The 11,985-nt window shown below is 38.4% G+C and overlaps 1 protein-coding gene across 5 annotated transcripts in view; it reads left to right on the forward strand.

Annotated features, from left to right (window-relative positions):
* Window positions 1-11,401, forward strand: part of ARHGAP20 (Rho GTPase activating protein 20) — a 140,337-nt gene extending 128,936 nt beyond the window's left edge. For all 5 annotated transcript variants that reach the window (XM_025465590.3, XM_025465595.3, XM_025465591.3 and 2 more), the window contains 4 exons: window positions 2,102-2,211; window positions 4,529-4,718; window positions 6,057-6,171; window positions 7,179-11,401. In XM_025465590.3, coding sequence (XP_025321375.1) covers window positions 2,102-2,211; window positions 4,529-4,718; window positions 6,057-6,171; window positions 7,179-9,034 — 2,271 coding nt within the window. In that variant the 3' untranslated portion in view covers window positions 9,035-11,401. The remainder of the gene's footprint in view (window positions 1-2,101; window positions 2,212-4,528; window positions 4,719-6,056; window positions 6,172-7,178) is intronic.
* Window positions 11,402-11,985: the final 584 nt, after the last annotated feature.

The following is an 11,985-nucleotide window of genomic DNA, read 5'->3' on the forward strand; positions in this document are numbered from 1 at the left end:
AATAAATAAAATACAAGCTTAACTCTTTAAACTGTAATGAGAAGAAAATTACTTGAGACACTTTGACTTTGATCCATTGGACCTTTGAGGAAAAGTTCATTTTTAATCCTGTAAATTAATTTGAGAGTCCTGCTGAGGACCTGGTCTCTGCTCTGGGAGGGGAGGAGACTGTCAGTTGAGTACTGTGAGCTGGTGATTGTAATTCAGAACCAGCTCTCACATCCTTTCTCAGCTGTGATGGTGGTTGTATTTCGTAACTTGTTATTCCAGCTGTGGAGAGTTCATTGAGATGTTACGAGTTATTATCTTTCAAGTGTAGGTTTAAGATTTAATGATGTTTTTCTTCAAGACAGATCATAAGTATGTTTTCCACTGAGATTTAAGAAGGGAACTATTGTCACTGCCCCACTTTGAAATATCAAATTTTGCCTCTTCTAAATCTGACTTTTAAAGTAGGTGCAGTAACTAAAATTAGTTTGGAATTATGAAAATTCAATAGCTTTACCCAAAAGGAGATGACTTTTGTGATGACACATTTGAATTAAAGAATCCAGGTACATTTGTACAGAAGATATAATAGAACAGAGAAAGACTTTGAAGTGATCTCTTCTTACTTGTTAACTGCTCTAAAAAAATATATGATAATAGGTGACATGACTACAAAGAGGAGTCTTAAATTATCTTAGAATCTCAGTTATGTTAGTTGGCCTTCCCTTGTTCCTTATCAATATGTGGCCATGTGAACGATAGCAAGAGTTCAGTAATAACCTCTGCTGTGTCTAGGACCATGTGTGGCATTGAGGTCTACAAAGAAGGTAGTAGGTCTGTCCCTGACCTGGAAGAGCTCATCCTTCTCAGAGGGAAGATGCATACCTCATCAGCATCTTGTGTAACAATTAGATGTAACAATTAGATGCCACAGCTAGCTAGATTAGTGTAACAATTAGATGCCACAGCTTCCCTATTAGTAATACAAAAATGACACAAGAGAAACATGTTATGTATTGCCTTTTATAAGGCACATAGGTAAAGTTGCTGACTTGGTTTTCTAGCAAGAGTTAAAACTACTCAATTACAGACTTTGACCCGTCTCCATGTTGTAAGCAGGAACTTGCTAGACCATGGGTACAGTGCTTAGACACAAAATTGAGTTTTTTCTGCATAATGTTTACTGAGGTGGAGATCAGACTCTGCAAGCCTGGTCTTTTTAATACGATGCCAAAAGCAACAGAGAGAGTTGGCCTAGAACAGAAATGAATATAGGACCAGGACCAAATTTAATTTATTTTTAAGCTTTTTATAAACAAGTCAAACAACAAATACCCTTGATCATATCCTATTTGTTATATAGCCTGGTTTCACCACACTCAGCCCCATCAGCAGTCTCAGCAGACTGGGGTCTCAGAGGCCAGAGAGGGTAATGTACCTGGGACGTGTTGTTGAGTGTCCATCAGGCATGTGGGTGCTCTCCCAGGCTCCAGAGCCCAGCCATACATAGCCTGGAATTCTTTCTCCCCCATCCCCAAATATATGAGGGGAATGCCAGGAGAAACTCTACCTGTGCATGGAGTTGTTGACCAATGCCACATTATTTTGGAATGTAAAGTTCCAAAATAACAAGGACTTTGTTTTACACAGTTCTCCATCCCTCACCCCTCAAACAGTACATAGCACGTATGCACAAGTATGTGTAGAATGATCAGATGACTGACTACCATATTACCCACTTCACAGATGTCTGAGTACATTTATTTGAACTGGTGATTTGAGAGCTGGGGAGAAAAGGACTTTAAGTTGGTTTGCCAGACCCTGCCATGTTGTATTACTTGGCTAAAATGTACACAAATGAGATTCCAACCCAAGCACGTTGTCCTTATCTTGCTCACTATAGTCCAGATTCCAATTTTCCTCTGGTTTTTGTTAGAAAAAAAATCAAAGCCTGTGTCTCTATGTGTATGCGACAATGGAGAGTTGGCACAAAGCTCCGTGTACTCCAAAAAGGGAGGACTTAACTTTTCAACGAAATGTTTGCCTTTTGATTTTCCCAGTGCATATTTAGCATGAGAATAATGACAAAATATTTATTTTCCTTCTGTGTAAGGATTTTCTACGAAATATTCCAGGAAGTATTTTTTCATCAGATCTCTATGATCAGTGGGTCTGTGTCATGGATCAAGGAAATGATGAAGAGAGAATAAATACGATTCAAAGGTAATTACTCTAATTTAGTCATGTCTCAAAAATACTTTTAAAAAAGTATTTTCTAAGCTTGTCGATTCAAGTAATGATCAAAGTCATCCATGAGGACTAGTTTAAAAATAGATTTATGCTAGCTGTTATCATTGTTATTATTGTTTTTACTTAATCTTATTAACATGGGATACTTGACCATTGTATACCTCCTGTAGATCTGACTCTCTAGGAGCGGAAACATAATAATAATAATAATAATAATAATAAATATAATATATAATAATAATATATAATAATGTTATTATATAATAATAATAATAAACTAATAATACTGTAGACTCAATCTACAATTTATGATCTTAATTTTGGTAAATAATTAGCTAACCAGACAACTCCTTATATATCTCATTCAGCAGCTGTAATCATACACAGGCAATTCCCTTCCCTCAAGGAACTCACTCCCTTAATAGAGTAGATAGATAAACCAAGAATTCGAGTGTAGCACAACCAGTACTAGTAAAGAGCCATGGAGGAAGGTGTTGTGGGGGCACCGCAGTGAGGCAGTTAACTATTGAAACGTGTCAAGAAAAAAGGGAATTGCAAAGTCTCAGTCTTATCACAAAAAACGCATTGTCTATTTTCATGCAAAGGGAGGTTGCTAGCAGAATTTACTGCCCATATTCCTGACTGTTTCCTGCATTATAAGAGAATTGGAAAGAAGTGTCCATTAACAAAAGGTAACACTCCCAGTTCTGTGAAAACCCAAGAATCCTAATATCACTTATTTATATATGCTTATTTAGTACCTTTTTTTTCTTGAAAACTTCCAGATATGAATTATTATTTATACACTGCTATTGATAGACATCTTTTATCAGTAGAACATGTACAACTGTTGAAGATACCAGAAATGCTATCTATGCTTCCATTATGGTTTGGTGGAAGCCATTCAGAGATAAAGAACAAAGCTTCTCTGCTTTGTTGCTCATTGTGTAAAACTGTGTATCATACAAACTTGTTAAAGGATGATTTAAAAAAATTAAAAGATTAAGACTCATACAAATATAAAATGAACACATGTGAAAATTTTTACTTAAATCTTTAGAGAACCGGTTAGAGTTTACTCTAGTTCAAAGGAGATTTCAAACTACCACAACTTACACAGTTGAATCAAATGCTGAAATGAATTTATATATAGATACAAAACTGGCTTTTTCTGCTGGAGCATGAAAGAGGAGCAAATAAATTCTGTATCTCTCCACCAGACAGAATTTTAAAGTCTATGGACAGGTGTTAGGCATAGTGCTATCAGTAATCTACAATTTAGAGAGTTGTAAAATAACTCAAAGTCATAGGGCCCCTATAGAATCAGATAACACAGAAGAGTATGCTCCTTACTTTCCATAAGTTACTTACAGATAACACAGAAGAGTAGCCAGCACCTTACTTTCCATAGAATACACTCAGTAATGTCTTGGTGATTTCAATATCTTTTATAACTTGTCCTTACAAAACTACACTCATTGTCAGCCCATCACACTGATGAAATGCCTCTAAGCTATTTATGCAGCAAGAGTCAGAATACCTTATTTTCCCTCCCAGGTTGCAGACTCTCATTGAAAAGAAACAACCATGAATATAAACATATATATCTTTTTTCTGGATGGTAGTCAATATAATTTTCAATGACTAATTTTAAAATCCTTTATCAATTACAAAATAGGAACAGTAGGAAATGTACTATTATAAGCTGGACTTACAGGTAAGTAAGTAGGAAAGTAATACCAGTGAGGAAAAGAAATTTGGGACAAAATTGACCTTGGAAGCTGGTAGAGCAGAAAGTAAGCTCTCAGAATGGACCTTATAGTCTTAATAGTTAAAGTTTGGGTTCTCACCAAGAGACAGAATTCCTGTGTTGCTACTTGGAAATAAAGAACCACTAAAATTTAATTGTTATTTAATTTCATCAAAAAAGCTTTTTTAGGGGTCTTGGTTGAGAATATTCTGAAATGTTACAAGATTTGCCTAAGTAAAAACACATTGCACTAATTTCAAGTCAATATTTCAGGCGGCATTTTTTTTACAAGCCATTTTTCTGCATTCTTTTACATCCTCATTGGATTGTGAAGACAGTGTACAAAATAAATCATTAAATCCCCAGTACATATTTTATTCTTTCTGTACAGGGAGTCCCTGCTTTGCATGTACCATGTTAACTAAAACTTGCATATCTGGACTGAGTCCTTGCTTTGCATGGTTGCAAAACAAGGGTTGCCTATCTACACAAGGTTTTTATGAAATGTCTTTCTTAAAGAGTGCATTTTTCTGTCTTCAGGCTATTAGACCAGCTTCCGAGAGCCAATGTTGTTCTGCTAAGGTATCTTTTCGGGCTATTACACAACATTGAGCAGCGTTCCTCATCCAATCAGATGACTGCATTTAATCTAGCGGTGTGTATTGCTCCAAGCATTCTTTGGCCTCCTACTTCCTCCAGCCCAGAACTAGAAAATGAATTTACAAAAAAGGTAATGAAGTTTTTCATTTTTATACCCTGGGGGACTGAGTCCCCATTTTGAACCTAAAATTCAGGGTATTAATTCTGAAAGACATTTTCTTAAATAACTTAAATACACCTCCTTATACATTTGAATGTACTGAGTGTTTTATCCTATCCTGGTAGATTATGGAAAGGTAATTTCTTGAGCAAAGCAATGATAGCAGTTGGGTTACTTCTTTTTAACCTTGAGGCAAAACACTATGACTGACTTAAACCTTAGAGTTATAAGAAAGAAGTTGATAGGATTAATTTTTTTAAAAAAAGGACTTGGGATTTAGACAAGCCAAGGTTCATTCTTCAGCCCCGCCACTTCCAGACACACAGTCTAAAATAAAATCAGTTCTGTTGATCCCGTTTCCTCATCTCAAAAATAGAGGTGGTGATGATACCTAGTTCACACAGGAGTTACTTGAACTCACACCCCTCCAGTGCCTAGTAGTTAATACGGGGCTTAGGGATGTTAGTTCCCATTGCTCCAACACACTGCCTGTTCCTCCACCTCAACTTCTATTGTAAAGAGACTAAGGAAGGCTTCCAGCACAACCCATTGGAGGCCCAGAGCCCCCTCATAACATTTTACCTCTTCCGCAGGCTCCTCCAGGGAGCCCAAGGGAAAGAATCCCATAGGTGGAAACCAGTGAGGCAAATGCAAGTTTTCTCTCTAGCTGTCTCACTGCTTCACAGGAAACCCACAGCGGATGCTGCCCACTTCCCATGCTTATGACAGACAACTGCCTTTCCATATGAAATACATTTCATAAATCTTTATCTAAATGATACTTCATGAATTTTAATAAGGAAGTTTATTTGTTTACTTACCCCAAATGCCCTAAAGAGAATACTTTACCCTAATTTTATTTCATTTTTTTAATAGATTTTATTTATTTATTGAGAGAGCGGGGGAGGGACATAGAGAGAAAGAGAATCTCAAGCAGACTCCATGCTGGGTGAGGAGCCCAATGTGAGGCTCAGTCTCACGACCCTGAGATCATGACCTGAGCCTAAATAAAGAGTTGGAAGCTTAGCAAAATGAGCCACCCAGACACCACGGTTACCCTCATTTTAAAGATAGAGCATTACTATGAAAGCGTTAACATTGAGCTAAGGGCACAAAGAACTTTAGTCCATCAATTAAAATTCATCTCTATATCCAAACTACTCTTGCAAGTGGCGTAGTTTTTTTAGAGGGAACTGTTTTATATATTTTTAAAGCAGACATGAATTTTTCTCAGGATTCTATATGAAATTTGATTTATAAGCACGTCATATGAAAAATAGCACTTTGTTTTTGTCCTTTTTTGTGCAGGTTTCTTTGCTTATACAATTTCTCATTGAAAATTGCTGTAGGATATTTGGAGAAGAAATCACTTCCCTCTTGGGACAGGTTTCAGTGAGATGTGATACTAGAGAGAATGCCTCAGGTATTGTGAATAACTGGATTGTTTTTTTTTTTTTGTGAGAAACAGACATATGTCTGTGAAAATGTTGGGACAGTGTCCTGGGGCCTGCTGCAGCTCCACAAAGGAAGCCTCTGACTTCGGTCAGTGAGCCTAGGGTTTCTGCTCTTCCTTGGATGACCTACTAGTAGGTCAGGTCATATTAACATTGTGGTTGGGTTAAGAAATTTATAAAATGAGGTCCAGAACTTCAGAAGCATCATATGGTATGTTTCTAACCTTTTTGTAAATAACCCTTTACAAGGGTCCCTAACATGTATGTAGAATTGCTGTGGCTGAAACTATGGTAGAAAGTCCCTGAAGGGGTAGAGGTGGGCCTGGTCTTCTCCCCATTCTTCCTCCAAGTGGCCCCTGAGACACTTCAGCATGCTGTGGACAGTTTAGGAACAGCTAGCGCTGGGGGGCTGGGGCGGCGGGGGGTGGTTGAAACCATTCAACCTTCCAGAATATGAATTCCAAGACCACCAGTTACTAGTTATGTTACCTTTGACCAGTTATTCTGTGCCACTGAACGTCAGTATCTTCATCTATAAATCTGGATAGCCATAATGTCTAACTTTTATAGTTGTTGGGAAGATTAAATGAAGTAGTGAACATTGAAGAATGTTGGTTAATAAATGGTTTCTCTGAGACCAAACCATGTGCGCTCACCTACAGGCATGAACCTGCATATACCTGACATTCATTCCTTTGTATTTTGTACCATTTCTTGGTACTAACAACATGTCCTCATTGCCTTGAGGAGATCTTAATTAAGAAAGCCTATTTCTTCGGGAACTGAGATAAATTCAGTATAATCCAACATATTCTTTTTATTCTGGGAAGACTGAAAGATCCTTTCTTAAGAGTAGGAATCTGAACAATCCATATAAGAATAAAATGAAACTAAGTACCATAGATTTTTTTTTTGTAAGGCAGAATGTATTTTTGGTAAGTAAAAATGTTAATTGTGGTTTGATCTTTTTTGACAGATATCTCTTGCTTCCAACTGAATGACTCCTCCTATGACAGCTTGGAAAATGAGCTAAATGAGGATGTTGATGCTCCTTGTAGTGACTTGGTAAAGAAACTTGGTCAGGGTAGCAGAAGCATGGACTCTGTATTAACCCTCAGTGACTATGACCTTGACCAGCCTGAGGTGGAAGGCCTTTTAACCCTGAGCGACTTTGACTTGGACCGTTCTAAAGATGAAGACATTCAAATGGAAAGGCCTCTTGAATCCAAGCCAGTGAACATTGCAGTAGTGTACACAAAGGTCCCACTACGAGATCATGCCAGGGCCCCGTCTGGCATGAGCACACCCAGCTACCTGTCCACAGCTGCAGCAGATGTTCCCAAAAGCCTGAGGCGACACCGACGCTGCTCAGAGCCCAGCATTGATTATTTAGATTCTAAGCTTTCCTATCTCAGGGAATTTTATCAGAAAAAGCTACGCAAGTCCAGCTGTGATGCAATTCTCTCACAAAAAGATGAAGATTATCTGAAGCAGAATCAACCCCTCCAGGAAGAGGGTAAGACGTATTTTAAACAGAGTTTAGTCGCAGGCACTGATAACAAGAAAAATGCCACTAATAAAAATGTTAAGAAGAAAAGTTTATCTGGTGGTGAAGGAAATCATATGAAACTTTTTTCTAAATCCAAGCCGGTGGCCATTTCTGTGGCATCTTATAGTCACATGTCCTCACAGGACCATCCCAGGAACCAACCTTTTGGTGCAGATACATCTGGATACTCCCCACCACATGCAGCAGATGCCATCAAAGGTTCAAGGAGGCACCGGCGCTGCTCAGAGCCCAACATGGATGACCAGCACTGCAAACTGACCTATCTCAGGGGAATTTACTCAAAGAAACAGCATAAAACAAGCTATGAAGCTGGTCTCTTTCATGGAGAGGAAGATTATCTCAAGCGGCACAAGTCATTGCAGATGGAGGGGCAAAAGCTCATTAATCAGAGTTTGGTCATGGGGATTGAGGTGGGCAAGAGTAGTGGCACAAACCAGAACCCTGAGAAGGGTTTACCCCCAAGATTAAACCTCTGCCCAAGGACTAGCTATTCCAGCTTGTCCTCCCCAGGCACTTCCCCATCTGGCTCATCGGTGAGCTCCCAAGACAGCGCTTTTTCTCAGATTTCTGAGCACTCTGTGTTTACCCCCACTGAAACTTCCTCTCCAATAGATTGCACTTTTCAAGCTCAAAGAAAACAGGAAGAGCTTTCTTCTGATTTTAGCAATTCTAGCCTCATTTCTGCAACTCCTGGTCCCTCATCAGGGCAGGCCAGCAGCCACCTGGCTTATATGAAAAAGGATACTGTAGAATGGCATTCACAAATACATTCTGTAACTCTTCACCCAAGCACATGGTTGAGAAATGGTGTGGCCAGTTTGAAAAACTGGTCCCTCAAAAAGAAGACAAGGGTATGCAGACCAGAGGAGAAGAAAGTCATTTCTCTAAAAGGGCCCACGGAGCAACCTCCACATGCTCCTGGTATTTCAGAAGCCAGCCCACTACCAGAGAGACAGAAAGACATGCTTCAGAGGGCGCCTGAAGAGCTTGGAACTGTGCAAACAGCCCAGTGGTACAGTTCTTACCCCAGCCAGGACTCAGAGAGACACTGTAGCTCTCCATTCAGCCTCGTGGAGGATGGACTCAAGCTTTGTGTGAAGTCACACAAGGATGAAGAGAATAACGAGCAGTGCTCTCCTGGTTCTCTGTCTTGTAGAAGATCCTCCCCCAGCTCTTTGTCTGTGGATGATGTATCCAGCCCAAACTTGGGGCCTACAATGGTTTCTGATCCTGGGGACCAACATTTAGCCAAAGACATTTAACCACATGTGATGTGATGTGTGCAAGAACAGAAACAAGTCTAAGAATCTGATGTCTGCAAGAACAGAAACTGCTAATAATGACATAGAGACAAGATTATTATGACCCCTTTGTATAAATACATGGGATGGGTAGCATAAGGATAATCACTGCTAATACTTAGGACAACAGAAGAATTCTCTCTATTGAGACCATTTGGCAAAAAGTTTAGACTAAAAAATTTCACCACCTGTTTGGGAGGCTTTTCCTTATATAGAGCATGGGATTGGTCCTATCGTGTCTTTTTAGAGATACTAGCAGAGGGCCAGAGAAAACATATTCTGGGTAGAGGAAACATGTCCTACATGAGATTAGTATCCTGAGGAGGTCAGGATATCATAAGTGAAGAATAAGGACTGTGGCAAGAGGGGGAGGGTACAGAGAAACATCCACATTCCACAGAATGTTTTTAATAACTAAGCAAGAAACATGCCACTAATCAAAGTAGTAAAAAAGAAAGCATGTCCAGTAATGAGGGAAATCATGTGAAAAGTTTCCCTGAATCCAAGCCAGTAGGCATTTCTGTGACATTCTCTAGTCACATGCCCTCACAGGAAGATTCCAGGAATCAGCCCATCGATGGAGCTAGAATGGAATAAATAGAATGATTCAAGAGCCATGAGTACCATATTTTATTTGGTGGTTGTGTTCATTGATTTGTTTTTTCACTGGTGTTCCACTGCTTTGCAAAGGCTCCAGGACATAGAGCTGTGAGGAGAAAGAAGGAAATGGTTTCTCATTTCAGTATCCTTTCCAAAGTTGCCTGTGTTAGGAACATTCTCCAGGACTACACTTTGTCTTGTTAGAGAGTGACCTCCTTACAGCATTCGCTATCCTAGTGTGGAGGGAAAGATTGCAACACCAGTCCTTTCTTTGTTATAGGACGCTGTTGCCAACATGTGATCAAAGCATGGCTTCTCTTTGCTGAAAAATGTTTTTCTAGAGCCCTGCCTCTTAGATTAGCCAGCATAAAAAAAAATTTACTGATAAATCATCCCTTTTCTGATTGTCATTGGCAGTTGAGAGAGTAATTTTAAAGTTGGCAGGTTATAACAGTCATAGAATGGAACACCCACCATAGAAGCAGGAGGTCTTCTCAGACAGTCATTGGCTTTGGATTTTCTCATCTCCAGAAGTTTTACACATTTTTGTCCCAAATGATTCATGGTTTATATCCCATTAGTTTATCTCATATCCATGAATACTTCTCCACTCTCTTGCCTTAAAGATTATACCAGTACATCCCTGGGATTATCTCCATGGATTATTAGGCCTTGCCAGCCAGTAGAAAGGGATAGAATCAGGAATGGATGTGCATCTTCCTTCGTTTTAACTACTTATTTATAAGAAGTTGCTCAGAATCCATTTGGCCTCTTTAGTTCACCATCAGATGGACCTTTCTCCCAGAAATTAACTGATGCCAAATTATTTTTCTTAGCTACTAGGAAACTTTCATGTCAAATGTTCTTTCCCTGTTGTCCTAAAAATTGCATTTTTCAGTTATAGGAAAAAAAATAATGTTTTCTATAAAGTAGAGGTCATTTCAGTATTAGCTATAGGTGCTACCTACCTCTATGGGACATGGCCCTGTTGGCCCTAAGCATTGTAATTAACTTTCAGAACTCTGTATCCAAAGAGCTCCTTCATGACACTGGCCATCTCAGTCACAGATGTGAAGTAGATTTTACCTTATAAACAGCCACCCCTGTATTTAGACTCCTGAGTGTCCATATGCATCTTTTGTGGTATAATATATAAAGGCAACAGGGATTCACTCCCCTTACCCTTAGGGCATACTACTGTCGGAACTGCAAGATGTGAATAAAAGTAATTACGGCTTCGAGTGTCTGGAAGAAACTCATTTTCCACTTAACAAAATAATAGCTCTATCCTTTTTCCTTTCATATGGGTGGGTAGAATATTATCCACCCCAATTTGAAGCATAGAAGAAAATAGATACTGAAGTTTTCCATAACCATTCCTATTCTTTGTGTTCCCTTAGATACTCCTGTAATACTTAATGTGAATAGTTTGTTAATATTGCTGTAAAGTATTATATTGTATGATTGGAAGACGGACTACATGTCATTTTATTATACTCTGTCAATCTATAATATATTAGACTGATGCTTTATCTAAAATGCTTTGAGTTTGTATAATATATCTTGACAAATTTTACTACCATATGTAATGTAATAAATGTGTATTTTTGTACTTGCAGAAACTGCTGCTAACTTTTAAAGTTGTTTGGTTTTCAAAGCACTGATAATGGATATGTATGAAGTCCATGCTGTCTATTAAATAAAAAAAAAATTCTGTAGAGTTAAAAATCCCATCAGAGCAATATTGCCCTTTTGTAGAGTTGTTTTAGTTAATGAACCCAATTTCTTCTTAACTTTGGAAATTTTATAACATGTATTTAATATTGAATTGGAACTTTGGACTTTTAGTTACAGACCATGGTCAGTCTTTCTAGAAAAATAGGGTTTTCTTTCTTTTGTTATTTTCCTAATCTTATCATTTACCAAACAAGTCCTGCTTTAGACACATAATCTTCATTTTCTTAGGCATTACAATTTCATTTTGCTCCTAGAATCAGATATAGTCTATGTTTTCATACCCAGAGAACCATTAACTCAGTTTGGTTGATTGTGTGAGATTTTCTTTTCTAAATTTGAACCATTCCAACCAGAGTACCCATTTGACCCTGGACACATCCAGGATGTTTGGATTCAGATACTCCAACACATCAGTATTTCTAAAATCATATAAACTTACTAAATGTTACTAGTTTTTCATGGCTGCTGCATCTTTGCCTTCTCAACATTCACTGAGGTTCATTCTGTGTAAGTTTAACTACCATTGCAAAGAAATTCAAAAATATAAACTACCTTAGTCTCCCCCCACCCCACCC

Source organism: Canis lupus, chromosome 5 (assembly GCF_003254725.2).
Source record: "Canis lupus dingo isolate Sandy chromosome 5, ASM325472v2, whole genome shotgun sequence".
Lineage (NCBI taxonomy): Eukaryota > Metazoa > Chordata > Mammalia > Carnivora > Canidae > Canis > Canis lupus.